This window comes from Channa argus, chromosome 2 (genome assembly GCF_033026475.1).
Source record: "Channa argus isolate prfri chromosome 2, Channa argus male v1.0, whole genome shotgun sequence".
Taxonomy (NCBI): Eukaryota; Metazoa; Chordata; class Actinopteri; order Anabantiformes; family Channidae; genus Channa; species Channa argus.
Window position 1 is genome coordinate 159,694 of NC_090198.1, and position 22,874 is coordinate 182,567.

Below are 22,874 nucleotides of genomic sequence, written 5' to 3' on the forward strand. Positions count from 1 at the left end.
GAACACATTTGTCCTTAATGACAAAAAATTTCACCAAATACATTTCACACCATCAATCCAGCATCAGTAGTGACAAAGATGTATAATTTCATTTCACATTTTTCTGCACGCTTTGAACATGAAAATGTAGCACCATTTGGTGGAGAAGTATAAAATTAAAAAAGGAAGCTTGTATTCCAAAATAAACTCTTAACATAAATAATATTTAACATAATAGAGAATTGTTGGGGTTTCTCTATATATCTTTATAGTCTTGACTTTATTCTGTAAAGTGCCTTGAGATGACTTTGTTGTGAATTGGCGCTATACAAATAAAGTTTAATTGAATTGAGTTGAATGCATTAGTTTATTTTAAGATAAATTTGGGATCAAAATAGCATTTTCAATGGTTTTCAATAAGTAATTTTTTGTCGTTAGGATCAAATGTGTACACTTTTCTGTAGTTTAGCAATTTTAAACTAATTTAAGGAACTGACATGACAATTCTACACTTTTTATAAATGAATATCCTATATTCATTCAACACGGCCAAAATGGCTTAATGCCTCCTAACAGTTAATTTGATTCTATATTTTGAAGAGAATCTGGCAGAAACTTGGATGTGATGGTGTGCATATACAAATAGTATTTTAGAAAATTCAAAAGTACTTTCTTTCTGTAAGGAACTGTATAATAAAATACACCTAAGAAAATTACCTAGTTATTAGGAGATCACAGATGGCAGGTTTGCATGTGGGCTTTACTGTTGAAGATGGTGGTGTTGAGGTAGCAGTGGGTGGAGTAGGTGTAGGGGTGACACAGGGTGTATCTGGGACATGCCATTGGCCTGCAGAGTCTGAGCAGCTTTCCACTTGGCCATTGGGGGAATGGCACTCATTGTCCTTGGAGTTGTCACAAGTTCCTGGAAAAAGAAAGTCAGCAGGTTCAAGCTTTAGTATGGCACCTCAGTAAAGAACTAGCCATACCAACAAATTTTAAATTCAAAAGCAGCTTTGCTATAAAAAAATTATAATTGTTTATAAAATATTTTAAACAAAAAAGTGATTGTCAAATACAACCAGCTGACATCACCACAGTAACAGTTTTGGCTTGAACAAGTGATTTACAAGAAGTTTGTAAAGAAAGTCTGGTGAATCTGACTTGGGACACTTGAAAGAAAAAATGGAGGAGAACTGTAGAATAAGAAATAACTGAAGAAAATGTAATTTTTAAGAAAAGTATGAGGGAGAGCATCCACACTGTAACTTTAGGACTCTTCCGGCTCCTCACATCAGTTGCCTTTAAAGAATTCTCTTAATCATTTTAGAATATAAAACATTAGCCTAGCAGGGAAAATGTAGTGACAGTGGGAATCCTGGACATAACTGCTGTTTAACTGTGTCTAAGGTCTTTCCACCAATGATTTAAATTTCCTAAAGGTCACTGAGAGAAATTAGTGTTAGGATCACAGCTTCTGGTCACTCACCACATTGTCCCTCAGTGTTCCCACCAAAGAGTGAATAGGGAAGATCAATGCTAAATGATGAGCCCCTGTAGACCACTTCAGTGTTGATCCCAAATAGCTCCAATGTGATCACCATATCTGTGCCAGTCACTTGCAGAACAGAATTGGTGTAGGCGGGATAGATGCGTTTCTGATTTACATAAACCTAGGACAGAGATAGAAAGATCACAATTGAGAAGTACAGCAGCATCTCCTACTTTGTATTGTAGTTTATCTCTGATGTCTGGTATTCTAGGTGGGCACCAAAATCCTATGTTGCATGCATGCACTGTATAAAATGCCACACATTGGCCATTGGGAAAGCAGTACGCGCATAAAATAATCTCCCCAAAATTCAAATACTCAAAGAAAACAATAAAACCTAAATAAAAATCTATCCACACAGTAACATTTATGTTAACATATGCTTTGAAACACTCAACATTAAAACAGTTATCTCCAAATAATAATCAAGTTACATACTGAGACTGAAATGACACAAATTTCAGGCAATTTGAATCACTGCTTACCACATTAGATGTTGTTCCTTCAGTCATCAACTGAGTCAAAACCACACTGTAGTCTTGGTATATAACAGTTAGACTCTGGGGACAGAATGTGCTGTCTGAAGGATCACAATCATGCTTATTTACTGTAATAATTAGACCAAATTTAGCAATGATTTCTTTGACTAGGTAGTACGAGCAATTCTCATTGAAGCTGTATGATGTTCCATCAAATGTCATGTAGTGGGATTCACTCCAGACACTGCACACACCTGTAGGATAACAACAAATTATGAGTCACAGTGGGTAAAATCTAAAACAATCTGAAATTTTTATTTCCCCAACCAAAAAGCTTATGCTTCATTTTTGTGTCATCTCGTAATTGTTTACTAATACTCGAGCCATTTTCATTTAATGTAATGGACAGTCAGTTAGTTTTAATACTGTACATACAGTATATTAATCCATTAGTGCCACTGGAGTATGTGGAATGCTTATACCTGCTGAAGAAAAAGTCGTTATATATGCACTTGTCATTTTTATCCAATACTTACCCAGTTTTTTAAAAACATATTTAAATGAAAACATTTTATTCTTATTGTTTTTTATATATTTCAAAGCACTAAATAATACCAAAGTCATTTTACAAGGCCACCTACAGCCTGAAGTCAGACATTTGTAAACCTGTTTACAGGACACCTGTGCAAACAAGGTTGGAATTTACCCCTGCTATTTTCCAGTTTTAGTCAAGTAGGTTTTTATATTTGAAAAGATGTTTCCAGAGCATTGATAGTGGATTTTGGGCAAATGACAATATTGATTTCAAGCAAAACCAAACTGAAGCGCACAGTGTGTTTAGTTTACTGTATGGTGTAAATCTCATTCATCATACTTTTGTGTATTACTGTTAACACTGCTGTGTATAAAAATCCCTTTGTATTGAAAAGTTTAATTGTCAACTTACATTCACATTCATAGTGGAAGCAGCAGCCGTCATCATCATAGATCTTGGCAACTTTACGACCATTAGCACAGATTGGTTGTTGTACTGTAGGACAAGGAACAGGTGTCTCTGTGACCTTGCCATTTGAGCATGTAGCAATGGTACAGTTGCTGATCATCCAGGTCTCTCCATTCTGGATGTGGATTGAAAAGAAGTAAATCATATAAAAATCCATAGGTGTTTAAAATAAACAACAACAAAAAAGTAAAATTCAACAAACTGTTCAAAAAGTAGGGGTATGAAAATAGTTTTTCTAAATACAATTATTGTGTGTAATTTATGCATTGTTCAATCCGCAGACAAATATATTTTTGTATGATAATATCAGTACATAGTATAAAAGTGAATAAACAAGCTAAAATTGAAGAAAGAGGGTTATGTATTTTGGGATATTAATATGGGTTTGTCTTTTCCAAATAAAAAATACAAGTGCATGAAACTGGGTAAGGCACTTCCATTCTTGGCACTACAGGCCACACTATCTACCACTCCTCTTTTCTCTATGGACAACACACCAACCCACAAAAATAATAAACCTGTGCAGTTGAAGAAATGACTTCACTGTGCCATACAAATGTATGCACACCAAATGTTATGAGAGAAGTATCCAAGTGTGTTTCTGAACACTAAGCAGCTACTGTCTTATGCAAACACAGTCACAACTAAAACTAGATAGATATCACACCTTTTTTGGTGGATTGACATCATTACAATCCAAGGTAGTTGTAGACTCGATTGTTGATGCAGTAGAAGCAGAAGTTGGAAATGTTGGGCTTGAAATTTCAGCTTCTGTAGTGGTGGCAAATGCTGCTGTAGTAGAATGTGCAGTTGTAGGGGGTGTTGGTGTTGTAGGACATGGAGTGGAGTGTGTCTCCACTTTACAAGATGAATTGCAAAATGCAACAAAACACCACCCTAAGCCATCAGTTACATTGTACAGCATGTCCCCTGTGGAAAAAAAAACAGATAAATGTGTAGTACACAACAGTAAATGACTACAGATTCATAAACACATGTATTTACTAAGAGCAAAAACATTAATGATCAGACACTGGGCAAGTAATGTGGCATTATTAGTTCTTCTAAAAGGGGGTCATTGTCCTATTCATAGATAATTGTGCACTAATAATTATAAAATAATAATAAAATAATAATAAATATAGTTTTTTCCAATCTAGGTTCTAGAAACTCATCATTACCTACACTTTAGTTCTCAATTTAGAACACTCAGGATACAGCTAAAAACAATTGAAAAAAAAACCTATTCTGTCTAAGCAAATTCAATTCTGTTTGTGTGAGAGACAAAGCCTAGTAAAGGTCTTGAGAAGAAAAGAAAGTTTGGACAGTATCATGGCTATTTAAATGTTTTTAAACAATTTTTATTTTCGCTAATGAAAACAAAATGCATCTGAATAAGGGCTATGGTCAAACCTTTAAAACAGAATATTTGGAGTGTAGACTAGCTAAAAAACATTGCTTTGTTTCTATTACTTAGGTCATACACTACATCATGCAAAATGAAATTGATTATTAAAATCTACTATCTATCTGATGAGCTCCATAGCAGGACAGATAGCATGACAAAAATCCATGCACCTCATCTGCTGACTAACCCAAACTAAAAACAAAAAACAATTAAATGCAAAAAACAATTTTTAATTCACTTACCAGGATGGTGCACTGTACTGTTGAATTCACAGATGCACAAGGTTGTACTTGTGGTAAAAAGTGAAAGAGTAGAAACAACTGTTATAGGTTCAGTAGCGGTTGGAAGAGTAGTGTAAAAACTTGTGGTTGGTGGAAGTGTTTGTGTTATTGGACCAATTGAAGTCGATGCAATAACTGTTGTAACTGTAGTTGCACTTGATTCCTCAATAGTTGTGCTCAAAACTGAAGGTTTTGTTATTACAGTTGATGTTTCTTTTGTTCCTGTGACTACGCCAACTGTTGTTTCTTGGATTGTAGTGGGGAAACTAAGTGCTGATGTTGTAGATTCAATAAAAGGTGTGGTTAATGTTGTCTCTGGGCCTGTGGTGGTTTCTTCAGGTGACGTTGTAGTTGTCTCAACCGCAGATGTTCTTTCTGATATAGTGGTTTCTTCAGGGCTGGTTGAGGTTTGTCCAGTTGTTACCAAAGGTACCTCACTTGTTGTTGTACTAACGGATGGTGCTGATGTTTCAACGGTTGTTTCTGGAGATGTTGTCTCAGGACCTGGCACTACTGTGGTAGTTTCAACAACAAGTGTGGTTGATGTTGTCTCTGGACCGGTGGTGGTTTCCTCAGTTGGTTTTTCTGTTTCAACCTTTTTTGTAGTTGTTTCTGATATAGTGGTTTCTTCAGGGCTGGTTGAAGTTTGTCCAGTTGTTACCAAAGGTACCTCACTTGTTGTTGTACTAACGGATGGTGCTGATGTTACAACGGTTGTTTCTGGAGATGTTGTCTCAGGACCTGGCACTACTGTGGTAGTTTCAACAACAAGTGTGGTTGATATTGTCTCTGGGCCTGTGGTGGTTTCTTCAGGTGACAATGTAGTTGTCTCAACCGCAGATGTTCTTTCTGATATAGTGGTTTCTTCAGGGCTGGTTGAGGTTTGTCCAGTTGTTACCAAAGGTACCTCACTTGTAGTTGTACTAACGGATGGTGCTGATGTTACAACAGTTGTTTCTGGAGCTGTTGTCTCAGGACCTGGCACTACTGTGGTAGTTTCAACAACAAGTGTGGTTGATATTGTCTCTGGGCCTGTGGTGGTTTCTTCAGGTGACGTTGTAGTTGTCTCAACCGCAGATGTTCTTTCTGGTATAGTGGTTTCTTCAGGGCTGGTTGAGGTTTGTCCAGTTGTTACCAAAGGTACCTCACTTGTTGTTGTACTAACGGATGGTGCTGATGTTACAACGGTTGTTTCAGGAGATGTTGTCTCAGGACCTGGCACTACTGTGGTAGTTTCAACAACAAGTGTGGTTGATATTGTCTCTGGGCCTGTGGTGGTTTCTTCAGGTGACAATGTAGTTGTCTCAAACGCAGATGTACTTTCTGATATAGTGGTTTCTTCAGGGCTGGTTGAGGTTTGTCCAGATGTTACCAAAGGTACTTCACTTGTTGTTGTACTAACGGATGGTGCTGATGTTACAACGGTTGTTTCTGGAGATGTTGTCTCAGGACCTGGCACTACTGTGGTAGTTTCAACAACAAGTGTGGTTGATATTGTCTCTGGGCCTGTGGTGGTTTCTTCAGGTGACAATGTAGTTGTCTCAACCACAGATGTTCTTTCTGATATAGTGGTTTCTTCAGGCCTGGTTGAGGTTTGTCCAGTTGTTACCAAAGGTACCTCACTTGTTGTTGTACTAACGGATGGTGCTGATGTTACAACGGTTGTTTCTGGAGATGTTGTCTCAGGACCTGGCACTAATGTGGTAGTTTCAACAACAAGTGTGGTTGATAATGTCTCTGGACCAGTGGTGGTTTCCTCAGTTGGTTTTTTTGTTTCAACCTTTTTTGTAGTTGTTTCTGATATAGTGGTTTCTTCAGGGCTGGTTGAGGTTTGTCCAGTTGTTACCAAAGGTACCTCACTTGTTGTTGTACTAACGGATGGTGCTGATGTTACAACGGTTGTTTCTGGAGATGTTGTCTCAGGACCTGGCACTACTGTGGTAGTTTCAACAACAAGTGTGGTTGATATTGTCTCTGGGCCTGTGGTGGTTTCTTCAGGTGACAATGTAGTTGTCTCAACTGCAGATGTTGTTTCTGATATAGTGGTTTCTTCAGGGCTGGTTGAGGTTTGTCCAGTTGTTACCAAAGGTACCTCACTTGTTGTTGTACTAACGGATGGTGCTGATGTTACAACGGTTGTTTCTGGAGATGTTGTCTCAGGACCTGGCACTACTGTGGTAGTTTCAACAACAAGTGTGGTTGATATTGTCTCTGGGCCTGTGGTGGTTTCTTCAGGTGACAATGTAGTTGTCTCAACCGCAGATGTTCTTTCTGATATAGTGGTTTCTTCAGGGCTGGTTGAGGTTTGTCCAGTTGTTACCAAAGGTACCTCACTTGTTGTTGTACTAACGGATGGTGCTGATGTTACAACGGTTGTTTCTGGAGATGTTGTCTCAGGACCTGGCACTACTGTGGTAGTTTCAACAACAAGTGTGGTTGATATTGTTTCTGGGCCTGTGGTGGTTTCTTCAGATGACGTTGTAGTTGTCTCGACCGCAGATGTTCTTTCTGATATAGTGGTTTCTTCAGGGCTGGTTGAGGTTTGTCCAGTTGTTACCAAAGGTACCTCACTTGTTGTTGTACTAACGGATGGTGCTGATGTTACAACGGTTGTTTCTGGAGATGTTGTCTCAGGACCTGGCACTACTGTGGTAGTTTCAACAACAAGTGTGGTTGATATTGTCTCTGGGCCTGTGGTGGTTTCTTCAGGTGACAATGTAGTTGTCTCAACCGCAGATGTTCTTTCTGATATAGTGGTTTCCTCAGGGCTGGTTGAGGTTTGTCCAGTTGTTACCAAAGGTACCTCACTTGTTGTTGTACTAATGGATGGTGCTGATGTTACAACGGTTGTTTCTGGAGATGTTGTCTCAGGACCTGGCACTACTGTGGTAGTTTCAACAACAAGTGTGGTTGATATTGTCTCTGGGCCTGTGGTGGTTTCTTCAGGTGACAATGTAGTTGTCTCAACCGCAGATGTTCTTTCTGATATAGTGGTTTCTTCAGGGCTGGTTGAGGTTTGTCCAGATGTTACCAAAGGTACTTCACTTGTTGTTGTACTAACGGATGGTGCTGATGTTACAACGGTTGTTTCTGGAGATGTTGTCTCAGGACCTGGCACTACTGTGGTAGTTTCAACAACAAGTGTGGTTGATATTGTCTCTGGGCCTGTGGTGGTTTCTTCAGGTGACAATGTAGTTGTCTCAACCGCAGATGTTCTTTCTGATATAGTGGTTTCCTCAGGGCTGGTTGAGGTTTGTCCAGTTGTTACCAAAGGTACCTCACTTGTTGTTGTACTAACGGATGGTGCTGATGTTACAACGGTTGTTTCTGGAGATGTTGTCTCAGGACCTGGCACTACTGTGGTAGTTTCAACAACAAGTGTGGTTGATATTGTCTCTGGGCCTGTGGTGGTTTCTTCAGTTGACATTGTAGTTGTCTCAACCGCAGATGTTCTTTCTGATATAGTGGTTTCTTCAGGGCTGGTTGAGGTTTGTCCAGTTGTTACCAAAGGTACCTCACTTGTTGTTGTACTAACGGATGGTGCTGATGTTACAACGGTTATTTCTGGAGATGTTGTCTCAGGACCTGGCACTACTGTGGTAGTTTCAACAACAAGTGTGGTTGATATTGTCTCTGGGCCTGTGGTGGTTTCTTCAGGTGACAATGTAGTTGTCTCAACCGCAGATGTTCTTTCTGATATAGTGGTTTCTTCAGGGCTGGTTGAGGTTTGTCCAGTTGTTACCAAAGGTACCTCACTTGTTGTTGTACTAACGGATGGTGCTGATGTTACAACGGTTGTTTCTGGAGATGTTGTCTCAGGACCTGGCACTACTGTGGTAGTTTCAACAACAAGTGTGGTTGATATTGTCTCTTGGCCTGTGGTGGTTTCTTCAGGTGACAATGTAGTTGTCTCAACCGCAGATGTTCTTTCTGATATAGTGGTTTCTTCAGGCCTGGTTGAGGTTTGTCCAGTTGTTACCAAAGGTACTTCACTTGTTGTTGTACTAACGGATGGTGCTGATGTTACAACGGTTGTTTCTGGAGATGTTGTCTCAGGACCTGGCACTACTGTGGTAGTTTCAACAACAAGTGTGGTTGATATTGTTTCTGGGCCTGTGGTGGTTTCTTCAGGTGACGTTGTAGTTGTCTCAACCGCAGATGTTCTTTCTGGTATAGTGGTTTCTTCAGGGCTGGTTGAGGTTTGTCCAGTTGTTACCAAAGGTACCTCACTTGTCGTTGTACTAACGGATGGTGCTGATGTTACAACGGTTGTTTCTGGAGATGTTGTCTCAGGACCTGGCACTACTGTGGTAGTTTCAACAACAAGTGTAGTTGATGTTGTCTCTGGACCGGTGGTGGTTTTCTCAGGTGGTTTTCTTGTCTCAACCTCTTTTGTAGTTGTTTCTGATATAGTGGTTTCTTCAGGGCTGGTTGAGGTTTGTCCAGTTGTTACCAAAGGTACCTCACTTGTTGTTGTACTAACGGATGGTGCTGATGTTACAACGGTTGTTTCTGGAGATGTTGTCTCAGGACCTGGCACTACTGTGGTAGTTTCAACAACAAGTGTGGTTGATATTGTCTCTGGGCCTGTGGTGGTTTCTTCAGGTGACAATGTAGTTGTCTCAACCGCAGATGTTGTTTCTGATATAGTGGTTTCTTCAGGCCTGGTTGAGGTTTGTCCAGTTGTTACCAAAGGTACCTCACTTGTTGTTGTACTAACAAATGGTGCTGATGTTACAACGGTTATTTCTGGAGATGTTGTCTCAGGACCTGGCACTACTGTGGTAGTTTCAACAACAAGTGTGGTTGATATTGTCTCTGGGCCTGTGGTGGTTTCTTCAGGTGACAATGTAGTTGTCTCAACCGCAGATGTTCTTTCTGATATAGTGGTTTCTTCAGGGCTGGTTGAGGTTTGTCCAGTTGTTACCAAAGGTACCTCACTTGTTGTTGTACTAACGGATGGTGCTGATGTTACAACGGTTGTTTCTGGAGATGTTGTCTCAGGACCTGGCACTACTGTGGTAGTTTCAACAACAAGTGTGGTTGATATTGTCTCTGGGCCTGTGGTGGTTTCTTCAGGTGACAATGTAGTTGTCTCAACTGCAGATGTTCTTTCTGATATAGTGGTTTCTTCAGGCCTGGTTGAGGTTTGTCCAGTTGTTACCAAAGGTACCTCACTTGTTGTTGTACTAACGGATGGTGCTGATGTTACAACGGTTGTTTCTGGAGATGTTGTCTCAGGACCTGGCACTACTGTGGTAGTTTCAACAACAAGTGTGGTTGATATTGTCTCTGGGCCTGTGGTGGTTTCTTCAGGTGACAATGTAGTTGTCTCAACCGCAGATGTTCTTTCTGATATAGTGGTTTCTTCAGGGCTGGTTGAGGTTTGTCCAGTTGTTACCAAAGGTACCTCACTTGTTGTTGTACTAACGGATGGTGCTGATGTTACAACGGTTGTTTCTGGAGATGTTGTCTCAGGACCTGGCACTACTGTGGTAGTTTCAACAACAAGTGTGGTTGATATTGTCTCTGGGCCTGTGGTTGTTCCTTCAGTTGACATTGTAGTTGTCTCAACCGCAGATGTTGTTTCTGATATAGTGGTTTCTTCAGGGCTGGTTGAGGTTTGTCCAGTTGTTACCAAAGGTACTTCACTTGTTGTTGTACTAACGGATGGTGCTGATGTTACAACGGTTGTTTCTGGAGATGTTGTCTCAGGACCTGGCACTACTGTGGTAGTTTCAACAACAAGTGTGGTTGATATTGTTTCTGGGCCTGTGGTGGTTTCTTCAGGTGACGTTGTAGTTGTCTCGACCGCAGATGTTCTTTCTGATATAGTGGTTTCTTCAGGGCTGGTTGAGGTTTGTCCAGTTGTTACCAAAGGTACCTCACTTGTTGTTGTACTAACGGATGGTGCTGATGTTACAACGGTTGTTTCTGGAGATGTTGTCTCAGGACCTGGCACTACTGTGGTAGTTTCAACAACAAGTGTGGTTGATATTGTCTCTGGGCCTGTGGTGGTTTCTTCAGGTGACAATGTAGTTGTCTCAACCGCAGATGTTCTTTCTGATATAGTGGTTTCTTCAGGGCTGGTTGAGGTTTGTCCAGTTGTTACCAAAGGTACTTCACTTGTTGTTGTACTAACGGATGGTGCTGATGTTACAACGGTTGTTTCTGGAGATGTTGTCTCAGGACCTGGCACTACTGTGGTAGTTTCAACAACAAGTGTGGTGGATATTGTCTCTGGGCCTGTGGTGGTTTCTTCAGGTGACAATGTAGTTGTCTCAACCGCAGATGTTCTTTCTGATATAGTGGTTTCTTCAGGCCTGGTTGAGGTTTGTCCAGTTGTTACCAAAGGTACCTCACTTGTTGTTGTACTAACGGATGGTGCTGATGTTACAACGGTTGTTTCTGGAGATGTTGTCTCAGGACCTGGCACTACTGTGGTAGTTTCAACAACAAGTGTGGTTGATATTGTCTCTGGGCCTGTGGTGGTTTCTTCAGGTGACAATGTAGTTGTCTCAAACGCAGATGTACTTTCTGATATAGTGGTTTCTTCAGGGCTGGTTGAGGTTTGTCCAGATGTTACCAAAGGTACTTCACTTGTTGTTGTACTAACGGATGGTGCTGATGTTACAACGGTTGTTTCTGGAGATGTTGTCTCAGGACCTGGCACTACTGTGGTAGTTTCAACAACAAGTGTGGTGGATATTGTCTCTGGGCCTGTGGTGGTTTCTTCAGGTGACAATGTAGTTGTCTCAACCGCAGATGTTCTTTCTGATATAGTGGTTTCTTCAGGCCGGGTTGAGGTTTGTCCAGTTGTTACCAAAGGTACCTCACTTGTTGTTGTACTAACGGATGGTGCTGATGTTACAACGGTTGTTTCTGGAGATGTTGTCTCAGGACCTGGCACTACTGTGGTAGTTTCAACAACAAGTGTAGTTGATGTTGTCTCTGGACCGGTGGTGGTTTTCTCAGGTGGTTTTCTTGTCTCAACCTCTTTTGTAGTTGTTTCTGATATAGTGGTTTCTTCAGGGCTGGTTGAGGTTTGTCCAGTTGTTACCAAAGGTACCTCACTTGTTGTTGTACTAACGGATGGTGCTGATGTTACAACGGTTGTTTCTGGAGATGTTGTCTCAGGACCTGGCACTACTGTGGTAGTTTCAACAACAAGTGTGGTTGATATTGTCTCTGGGCCTGTGGTGGTTTCTTCAGGTGACAATGTAGTTGTCTCAACCGCAGATGTTCTTTCTGATATAGTGGTTTCTTCAGGGCTGGTTGAGGTTTGTCCAGTTGTTACCAAAGGTACCTCACTTGTTGTTGTACTAACGGATGGTGCTGATGTTACAACGGTTATTTCTGGAGATGTTGTCTCAGGACCTGGCACTACTGTGGTAGTTTCAACAACAAGTGTGGTTGATATTGTCTCTGGGCCTGTGGTGGTTTCTTCAGGTGACAATGTAGTTGTCTCAACCGCAGATGTTCTTTCTGATATAGTGGTTTCTTCAGGGCTGGTTGAGGTTTGTCCAGTTGTTACCAAAGGTACCTCACTTGTTGTTGTACTAACGGATGGTGCTGATGTTACAACGGTTGTTTCTGGAGATGTTGTCTCAGGACCTGGCACTACTGTGGTAGTTTCAACAACAAGTGTGGTTGATATTGTCTCTGGGCCTGTGGTGGTTTCTTCAGTCAACATTGTAGTTGTTTCAACCGCAGATGTTCTTTCTGATATAGTGGTTTCTTCAGGGCTGGTTGAGGTTTGTCCAGTTGTTACCAAAGGTACCTCACTTGTTGTTGTACTAACGGATGGTGCTGATGTTACAACGGTTATTTCTGGAGATGTTGTCTCAGGACCTGGCACTACTGTGGTAGTTTCAACAACAAGTGTGGTTGATATTGTCTCTTGGCCTGTGGTGGTTTCTTCAGGTGACAATGTAGTTGTCTCAACCGCAGATGTTCTTTCTGATATAGTGGTTTCTTCAGGGCTGGTTGAGGTTTGTCCAGTTGTTACCAAAGGTACCTCACTTGTTGTTGTACTAACGGATGGTGCTGATGTTACAACGGTTGTTTCTGGAGATGTTGTCTCAGGACCTGGCACTACTGTGGTAGTTTCAACAACAAGTGTGGTTGATATTGTCTCTGGGCCTGTGGTGGTTTCTTCAGGTGACAATGTAGTTGTCTCAACCGCAGATGTTCTTTCTGATATAGTGGTTTCCTCAGGGCTGGTTGAGGTTTGTCCAGTTGTTACCAAAGGTACCTCACTTGTTGTTGTACTAACGGATGGTGCTGATGTTACAACGGTTGTTTCTGGAGATGTTGTCTCAGGACCTGGCACTACTGTGGTAGTTTCAACAACAAGTGTAGTTGATGTTGTCTCTGGACCGGTGGTGGTTTTCTCAGGTGGTTTTCTTGTCTCAACCTCTTTTGTAGTTGTTTCTGATATAGTGGTTTCTTCAGGGCTGGTTGAGGTTTGTCCAGTTGTTACCAAAGGTACCTCACTTGTTGTTGTACTAACGGATGGTGCTGATGTTACAACGGTTATTTCTGGAGATGTTGTCTCAGGACCTGGCACTACTGTGGTAGTTTCAACAACAAGTGTGGTGGATATTGTTTCTGGGCCTGTGGTGGTTTCTTCAGGTGACGTTGTAGTTGTCTCAACCGCAGATGTTATTTCTGGTATAGTGGTTTCTTTAGGGCTGGTTGAGGTTTGTCCAGTTGTTACCAAAGGTACCTCACTTGTCGTTGTACTAACGGATGGTGCTGATGTTACAACGGTTGTTTCTGGAGATGTTGTCTCAGGACCTGGCACTACTGTGGTAGTTTCAACAACAAGTGTAGTTGATGTTGTCTCTGGACCGGTGGTGGCTTTCTCAGGTGGTTTTCTTGTCTCAACCTCTTTTGTAGTTGTTTCTGATATAGTGGTTTCTTCAGGGCTGGTTGAGGTTTGTCCAGTTGTTACCAAAGGTACCTCACTTGTTGTTGTACTAACGGATGGTGCTGATGTTACAACGGTTGTTTCTGGAGATGTTGTCTCAGGACCTGGCACTACTGTGGTAGTTTCAACAACAAGTGTGGTTGATATTGTCTCTGGGCCTGTGGTGGTTTCTTCAGGTGACAATGTAGTTGTCTCAAATGCAGATGTACTTTCTGATATAGTGGTTTCTTCAGGGCTGGTTGAGGTTTGTCCAGTTGTTACCAAAGGTACCTCACTTGTTGTTGTACTAACGGATGGTGCTGATGTTACAACGGTTGTTTCTGGAGATGTTGTCTCAGGACCTGGCACTACTGTGGTAGTTTCAACAACAAGTGTGGTTGATATTGTCTCTGGGCCTGTGGTGGTTTCTTCAGGTGACAATGTAGTTGTCTCAACCGCAGATGTTCTTTCTGATATAGTGGTTTCTTCAGGGCTGGTTGAGGTTTGTCCAGTTGTTACCAAAGGTACCTCACTTGTTGTTGTACTAACGGATGGTGCTGATGTTACAACGGTTGTTTCTGGAGATGTTGTCTCAGGACCTGGCACTACTGTGGTAGTTTCAACAACAAGTGTGGTTGATATTGTCTCTGGGCCTGTGGTGGTTTCTTCAGGTGACAATGTAGTTGTCTCAACCGCAGATGTTCTTTCTGATATAGTGGTTTCTTCAGGCCTGGTTGAGATTTGTCCAGTTGTTACCAAAGGTACCTCACTTGTCGTTGTACTAACGGATGGTGCTGATGTTACAACGGTTGTTTCTGGAGATGTTGTCTCAGGACCTGGCACTACTGTGGTAGTTTCAACAACAAGTGTGGTTGATATTGTTTCTGGGCCTGTGGTAGTTTCTTCAGGTGACGTTGTAGTTGTCTCGACCGCAGATGTTCTTTCTGATATAGTGGTTTCTTCAGGGCTGGTTGAGGTTTGTCCAGTTGTTACCAAAGGTACCTCACTTGTTGTTGTACTAACGGATGGTGCTGATGTTACAACGGTTGTTTCTGGAGATGTTGTCTCAGGACCTGGCACTACTGTGGTAGTTTCAACAACAAGTGTGGTTGATGTTGTTTCTGGGCCTGTGGTGGTTTCTTCAGGTGACAATGTAGTTGTCTCAACCGCAGATGTTCTTTCTGATATAGTGGTTTCTTCAGGGCTGGTTGAGGTTTGTCCAGTTGTTACCAAAGGTACCTCACTTGTTGTTGTACTAACGGATGGTGTTGATGTTACAACGGTTGTTTCTGGAGATGTTGTCTCAGGACCTGGCACTACTGTGGTAGTTTCAACAACAAGTGTGGTTGATATTGTCTCTGGGCCTGTGGTGGTTTCTTCAGGTGACAATGTAGTTGTCTCAAACGCAGATGTACTTTCTGATATAGTGGTTTCTTCAGGGCTGGTTGAGGTTTGTCCAGATGTTACCAAAGGTACTTCACTTGTTGTTGTACTAACGGATGGTGCTGATGTTACAACGGTTGTTTCTGGAGATGTTGTCTCAGGACCTGGCACTACTGTGGTAGTTTCAACAACAAGTGTGGTTGATATTGTCTCTGGGCCTGTGGTGGTTTCTTCAGGTGACAATGTAGTTGTCTCAACCGCAGATGTTCTTTCTGATATAGTGGTTTCTTCAGGGCTGGTTGAGGTTTGTCCAGTTGTTACCAAAGGTACCTCACTTGTCGTTGTACTAACGGATGGTGTTGATGTTACAACGGTTGTTTCTGGAGATGTTGTCTCAGGACCTGGCACTACTGTGGTAGTTTCAACAACAAGTGTGGTTGATATTGTCTCTGGGCCTGTGGTGGTTTCTTCAGGTGACAATGTAGTTGTCTCAAACGCAGATGTACTTTCTGATATAGTGGTTTCTTCAGGGCTGGTTGAGGTTTGTCCAGATGTTACCAAAGGTACTTCACTTGTTGTTGTACTAACGGATGGTGCTGATGTTACAACGGTTGTTTCTGGAGATGTTGTCTCAGGACCTGGCACTACTGTGGTAGTTTCAACAACAAGTGTGGTTGATATTGTCTCTGGGCCTGTGGTGGTTTCTTCAGGTGACAATGTAGTTGTCTCAACCGCAGATGTTCTTTCTGATATAGTGGTTTCTTCAGGCCTGGTTGAGGTTTGTCCAGTTGTTACCAAAGGTACCTCACTTGTTGTTGTACTAACGGATGGTGCTGATGTTACAACGGTTGTTTCTGGAGATGTTGTCTCAGGACCTGGCACTACTGTGGTAGTTTCAACAACAAGTGTGGTTGATATTGTCTCTGGGCCTGTGGTGGTTTCTTCAGGTGACAATGTAGTTGTCTCAACCGCAGATGTTCTTTCTGATATAGTGGTTTCTTCAGGGCTGGTTGAGGTTTGTCCAGTTGTTACCAAAGGTACCTCACTTGTTGTTGTACTAACGGATGGTGCTGATGTTACAACGGTTATTTCTGGAGATGTTGTCTCAGGACCTGGCACTACTGTGGTAGTTTCAACAACAAGTGTGGTTGATATTGTCTCTGGGCCTGTGGTGGTTTCTTCAGGTGACAATGTAGTTGTCTCAACCGCAGATGTTCTTTCTGATATAGTGGTTTCTTCAGGGCTGGTTGAGGTTTGTCCAGTTGTTACCAAAGGTACCTCACTTGTTGTTGTACTAACGGATGGTGCTGATGTTACAACGGTTGTTTCTGGAGATGTTGTCTCAGGACCTGGCAATACTGTGGTAGTTTCAACAACAAGTGTGGTTGATATTGTCTCTGGGCCTGTGGTGGTTTTTTCAGGTGTTGTCTCAACCGCAGATGTTCTTTCTGATATAGTGGTTTCTTCAGGGCTGGTTGAAGTTTGTCCAGTTGTTACCAAAGGTACCTCACTTGTTGTTGTACTAACGGATGGTGCTGATGTTACAATGGGTGTTTCTGGAGATGTTGTCCCAGGACCTGGCACTACTGTGGTAGTTTCAACAACAAGTGTGGTTGATATTGTCTCTGGGCCTGTGGTGGTTTCTTCAGGTGACGTTGTAGTTGTCTCAATCGCAGATGTTCTTTCTGATATAGTGGTTTCTTCAGGGCTGGTTAAGGTTTGTCCAGTTGTTACCAAAGGTACCTCACTTGTTGATGTACTAACGGATGGTGCTGATGTTACAACGGTTGTTTTTGGAGATGTTGTCTCGGCACCAGGCACTACTGTGGTAGTTTGAACACCAAGTGTGGTTGATTTTGTCTTTGGACCAGTGGTGGTTTCCTCAGTTGGTTTTCTTGTCTCAACTTCTCTTGTAGTTGTTTTTGATGTAGTAGTTTTTTTAGAGCTGGTTGAGGTTTGTCCAGTGGTTATCGAAGGTACTTCAGTTATTGTTGTGCTAACGGATGGTGGTGATGTTACAAAGGTTGTTTCTGGAGATCTTGTCTTAATGGTTGATAACACTAGTAAAGAAATTATATATATTAATATTTTCTCCACTTTAAACAAAAATTCATTTTGCCATTTCAGCTTTAAATAAATATGTAAAAATTTAATTGTTTATTTTTTGGTTTGTAAAAGAGTCAGTAGCAACATTTGCATATGACCAAATAATATATATAATTTTTATGTTTTTGTTTTTTTACAAGTTATCAGTAATATGAAAATAGGTTTCGTTTTAAAGTGCAGATTTATTTACCTGTTGTTTTTGTAGCTGTGCTGAATGTAAAGGGGGTTGTAGCAGTAGTAGGACTCGGGGTGGTATTAATGGGACATGGGTACATGCTCCTTGTCATGGTTCCATTAACCCCACATTCAGCTGTGATGCAGTGTCCTAGCCCATCTGTGGTGTTGTAGATGGTTTCCTCATATTTGTAGGTTTTTCCATTAACAGAGCATGTACAGGCTGTTGGTAGAGCACAATCTTTTAAGTATTACATAAAAGGAAAAGTATGTATAATCTGTGGTATGAAATATGTGAGCACATGCTGCACACTGTACATGTACTTACAGTCAACATTGTAGCTACACCTTATTCCAGATTCTGTACAGGAGCTTTGAAATAAATGATAAGAGAATATTTAAAATAATCATACATTTGTCATTGGCTTATATAATTAGCCCCAATATGTGCCATGAGCAAGCACAAATTGTTTTTTGATGTAGCAATGTTTTCTTAAGATGTAAATCCAAACTTAGTTAGTTTGTTTGGCTTCTGTTCACAAAGGAAGAGAGACCATTAGTTTCACTCAGCTCCAAAGCAGGTCTATATATACACAATGGTTGATAAAAACAATTAACTGACATAAAACATCTACAAATAATTGTCGTTATCGTTCTGTATATTGTTCAATTCAAGATCTCTAGGAGTCTGTTCTATGGTGTTAGCTGTGATGGTGAAGCTACGTGTTGACATAGTGCTCCAGGATCTAAACTCAGGCCTTATGAAGTAAAGATCAGGATGTCATGGAGAAAGTATGAAATCACTGTTGGATTAAAGTTGGAACACAAACTGTAAAGTTGATTTTGAAAGTCACCGTCAAATTCACCACCACATGCGTTTTTGATAGGAAAAGACGCAAATGTAATGATGAAAATGTATTAAAGGAACTGATCTGATTAGACTTTATGGAGCCTCACCCCAATTCTACCTGTTCATAAAGCATTCTTTCCAGTAATGTAGTACGGCTGTCAAGTGACGCCACCACAAGTGATCATGAAAATGTACACACACATTAAGTTTTAGTGTGAAGATATACAGTATGAGACATACCAAGTGTAACAGTTTTTCGATGGAACCTCATCTCCAATGCTGTAATGGGTGCCCTTGTCATCATAGCAACCACACTCATTCCAGGCAACACATTTCATGGTGTCTTCATCAAAGTAGGGCTTTTTTGAAGGACACTGTGGATAGCAGCCTGTGAAATCATTGTGGTATTTAGATGCCATGAAAATGCATGTTAAGCAAAATAATGAAATGCTTCATCCATTCATACATAGCCCTCATTATTTCTTGAGCCAGTGTTGCCTCAACACACATTCTTCTGGCAAAATCTCAAAGAAAACCGTCTCCATTCTATATATAAATCCAAGATATTAAAGTACTGCTGGGTGAGTGTTCAAAATGCTTTTTACTGTACCTTCCAGGGCAGTGATAAGGTTGGAACAGTTTCCCGATGGATTTCTGCATGTCTTCATACATGCAGCTCCACAAGGCTTATAGTGCCACTCACACCCATCAGGCAAGTTGTAGTAGTCACAGAAAATTGCTGTGAAACCAAACAAATACTGTTTCAAAATGCCCTAAATCTTCAATCAGCAAAGATTTCTTGTGATGTTTTCCAAACTTACGACACAGCTTTGGAGTTCGCCATTTAACACAGGCATGAACTTCATTACAAGCTTTGGCATAGGCAGCTACAGCTGTGCAGAAACACTCACAGTCCCCACCAGTGTCACATGCACAAGAATCTCTCACGCAAGAATCAAAGTATGGACCAGGGTCAACCTTGAACACACAATAATCTCTTTTTAGACAAATTATAAAACCTAGCTGGTAGCTATAGTAGTAAATTCACAAGTTTGAAGGTTAATTTCAACACTTGGATGGGTAAAGCAAAGATGGAGGCAAACAATTAATTCATGTAATTTTCTAAATACCACAGCAGAGTAAATATATAATGCTATCTATGTATATTTGTCTCCATGTGAGTTTGTTCGCTGTCACCATAATTACCTTGGAATGACAGTTCTCGAATGTTTTACTGGTGATGATGCTACACTGTTTCTGGGACCAAGCTGCCCGGTAGCGGTTGGAGGAACAGGGATCACTGATTAGATTGGCATTTTGGCAGCTGGATGAAACCTTCCAACTGTTTCCAAATGCTAAGACATCTGTCACAGTCTCCTGGGTGCGTGTGGTGAAGTCATTCTTACTGTTGCCATCATAATTTCCACAGAGACCACAGACATGACCCTGAGAGGAAGGAAACCAATGTGACAATTTATTAATCCAGCCATAAGTTTGCTATCAATGACATATGGTAAATGTTCTGCACTTATATAGCACTTTTCTACCTATTGGCATTCAAAGCACTTTACACTGCTTCTTATTCACCCATTCACACTTACAATCACCCATTAACAATCAGTTAACTGTAACAATCAGTTAACAACTCACACACAACTCACACATGACTCACACACAACTCAGACATATGACCAGAGGAGCCAGGGATCGAATCAACATCTGCAGGATTGGTGGACGACCACTCTACCTTCCTGCACCACAGGCGCTCTTAGCCTTCATCCTTCATTTATAGGTTTTATACATCTTTCAACTGCCTTTATAAAGTGATTGCACTTTTATAAGTTGTCCTTAAAAGTATTATAAAAAAGTAAGTACTATTTTTAACTCACACTTGCCAACCTTTCTTCAGTTTTTTGCAATAGATCTCACCTTTAATCTGTAACCTCTGGCCTAATATTTTAGATTTTTTAATTTAGACGCGTTGATTAACTTTTTGCCAAAACTAGTTGCAAATGAAGACATGCGAACTTAAAAGTTTACCTGGAACTGTGGTCCAAGTTTAATGAAAAGACTGGTCTTCTGGTCCCACATGAGAACAAGTCCCTCTTTGATTGTCACCACCAGGTAAATACCCATCTTGCGTACCTGGGCAGGGAGCACTTGGCTGTTTCCCTTTACCACATGGAAGCTCTCATCTGTAAGTTGGAATTCATTATCCTGTGGGTACACAAATTAAATAAAAATACAGTTTTCATTTAAAAGTTACATGATGGAGTAAGCATGGAACAGAATTCTGTTGTTTTTATTCGACATTGAATTATGGGCAGTACAATAGTGGAAGCTTAGTGGAGTTTATGTTATGTTCTCTACATGGTTGTGTGGGTTTCCTGAGGTATTCTGATTTCCTCCCACAGTTCAAAGACATGTGGTCAGGTAAATCGGTGTGAATATGAGTGGGAATGGTTGTCTTTGTCTCCCAGATCTCTCTGACCTATCTAATTCTTGTGTTCATTCACTAACACTGCTTACTGTTATCAATAATAAAGTGATACGTCTTGTTATGATACTTTTTACCATGATCCTAGTCTAAACTTGCTGTATTAACATCAGTATAAGTTTATTTTCTCTTGAATATATAGTATTTGAGGTGGAACATGTGCTTGTGTAAGTGTGTTGTGTTACCCCCACGAAGATCTTGATTGTCTTGGAACACGTGGTTCCTGTGGTTCCACATGGAACATTCTCAGTAATGATTCTGAAGGATCCTTCACCCTGACCTGTACCACAGTAGTCCTGAGGACGACACAGAAACATCATGCAATTACTGGTCGTCAATACTTTACAATTCATACATTTTTTATAAAATCAAGCCACATTGTCACTGATCAACTTTTTCTGTTGCTATTAAATCACTAAACGTTCCCACTTTAACTGTTCATCTGACATCTGACACTTTACCTGGAGGAGTGTGTATTCACACTGTCCATTGAAGTCAAACCTCTTGTCATCGAATGTGATATAGTGACCATCACCATAGACCGAACAGACTGCGTCACACTCATTGGTAGTACATGTAAATTGCCGTCCACTGCAGTAGCTGCAGAGACAAACACTTTCAGTTAAACTTTTTATGTAAATTTGCACCTAAATGGAAAAAGGAATTTTTTATACTGATGCTAGGCATTCTTTGGCCAGGGCTGGGGTGTGCTTATGTGGGTTTGTGGTGCAGGCCAAAATGCTCTCTAAGAAAGTTTATTACTTGTTACAATGCAAACATAATTTCAATGTAAAAATATTTCTTTACTCAAATATTTTGGATTTGAAACTATAGTTTTTAATGACTAATACAGTGCATCCAGAAAGTATTTACAGCGCTTAACTTTTTCCAGATTTTGTTATGTTACAGCATTATTCTAAAATGTATCAAAGTCATTATTTTCCTACAAACAATACCCCACAATGACAACATGAAAGAACTTTGTTTGCAATCTTTGCAAATGTATTAAAAATAAAAAAATGAAAAAAATCACATGTGAATACTTTCTGGATGCACTGTAAAAGTAATAGTTTAGCAAAATTTGAAACCCTGAAGAAAATTATTACATTAAGGCAGAATTCTTTATAGTATTGTGACATCAGGGTTCATTTTTTAAATTTATTATATCGTAACAAGTGAAATCAAAAGAAGTATAAAAGTACCTGAAAACACTGAACTGAGAGAAATATGTAGTGTGTCCATTTCCATGCAGTTGCGTACTATAATGGTGTCTATGTAAATCACTGTACAAACCAGGTATTGCAGTCCACAGTCAGTGTCTGTCCAGGCTGGTAGACCTGTCCATTGTGCAGACACGGACAGCTGGTTTCTTTGATACATCCTCCTGCTCCATCTGTCACCAGACCATCAGGGCACATGCAGCCTGATATACAGCCAGTATTGTACTGTATCCAACCAGAGTGGAAAGCATAAATAGGGGTGAGCCAGACAAAGTTCATATATTTACTTTAAATCTTTTGACTTCTGTGTGTGTGTTTGCTAAACTGTGCATACACAAGCCATGTCCAGAGTGCCACAGCTCTTTTGGCACTCAGTCCCAGTGGCCCCAGGTGGAGCAGTGGAGCAGTCAAAGTACACCATGGGGGCAATGCATGACGGTGAGGCTAAGTAATAAATAAGAAATTCAACTTCAGAGGAGATTTATTGGAATTACAAAGTGTATAATGATTATGTCAACATTTTCCATCAAAGTTCCATCAAATAAAAAGTTACAGGCCTCTGCAGTAACAGTGTTTGTCAACTAGATGTTAAGGAGATTTATATCAATATAAAGTAGCATTGCTTTGATATAGTATTGTGATACATCTATTGTGTGTCCATATGTGAAGACCTACCTAGTAATTCTGTTCCTCCTGAGCAGCTAAGAGCTCCTTGTTTGCAGATACTGTGAGAATAGGTGTGGAAAGGAAACGTGAGAAACAGAGGTAGTGTTATTAGCTTGCAACCAAAATGTATTGTTTGTCTATCTCTCTAAATAACATGCTGTGTGGATGTAGGTTGGTTATAATTACTTTTGAAGCAATTGTTCCTGATGTCTCAGACTGATGACTAACTGATAAATTATTCCAACTTGGGAGAATTTGCACAGTTTCCATTGTGTTTCAGTGTAAAATATTTGTTATGTATTGTCATAAAGTGGATAAAAAAAGTGTATCCATAACCTATATTTATTTTTGTGACCCCCTAATGCCCA

At 40.6% G+C, this 22,874-nt stretch overlaps 1 protein-coding gene across 1 annotated transcript in view; it reads right to left on the reverse strand.

Moving 5' to 3' along the window:
- The window catches only part of LOC137108376 (mucin-2-like), a 38,027-nt gene that overhangs the window by 5,146 nt on the left and 10,007 nt on the right, over positions 1 to 22,874 (reverse strand). Inside the window, exons 18-35 of the mRNA XM_067492855.1 lie at positions 22,516 to 22,565; positions 22,175 to 22,284; positions 21,914 to 22,065; positions 21,082 to 21,220; positions 20,806 to 20,916; positions 20,164 to 20,340; positions 19,330 to 19,569; positions 18,945 to 19,101; positions 18,734 to 18,862; positions 18,364 to 18,511; positions 17,602 to 17,645; positions 17,290 to 17,496; positions 4,661 to 17,053; positions 3,678 to 3,940; positions 2,954 to 3,125; positions 2,014 to 2,261; positions 1,466 to 1,649; positions 697 to 901 (exon numbers count right to left, since the gene is read on the reverse strand). Of these exons, the coding sequence (XP_067348956.1) occupies positions 697 to 901; positions 1,466 to 1,649; positions 2,014 to 2,261; positions 2,954 to 3,125; positions 3,678 to 3,940; positions 4,661 to 17,053; positions 17,290 to 17,496; positions 17,602 to 17,645; positions 18,364 to 18,511; positions 18,734 to 18,862; positions 18,945 to 19,101; positions 19,330 to 19,569; positions 20,164 to 20,340; positions 20,806 to 20,916; positions 21,082 to 21,220; positions 21,914 to 22,065; positions 22,175 to 22,284; positions 22,516 to 22,565 (15,129 nt within the window). The remainder of the gene's footprint in view (positions 1 to 696; positions 902 to 1,465; positions 1,650 to 2,013; positions 2,262 to 2,953; positions 3,126 to 3,677; positions 3,941 to 4,660; positions 17,054 to 17,289; positions 17,497 to 17,601; positions 17,646 to 18,363; positions 18,512 to 18,733; positions 18,863 to 18,944; positions 19,102 to 19,329; positions 19,570 to 20,163; positions 20,341 to 20,805; positions 20,917 to 21,081; positions 21,221 to 21,913; positions 22,066 to 22,174; positions 22,285 to 22,515; positions 22,566 to 22,874) is intronic.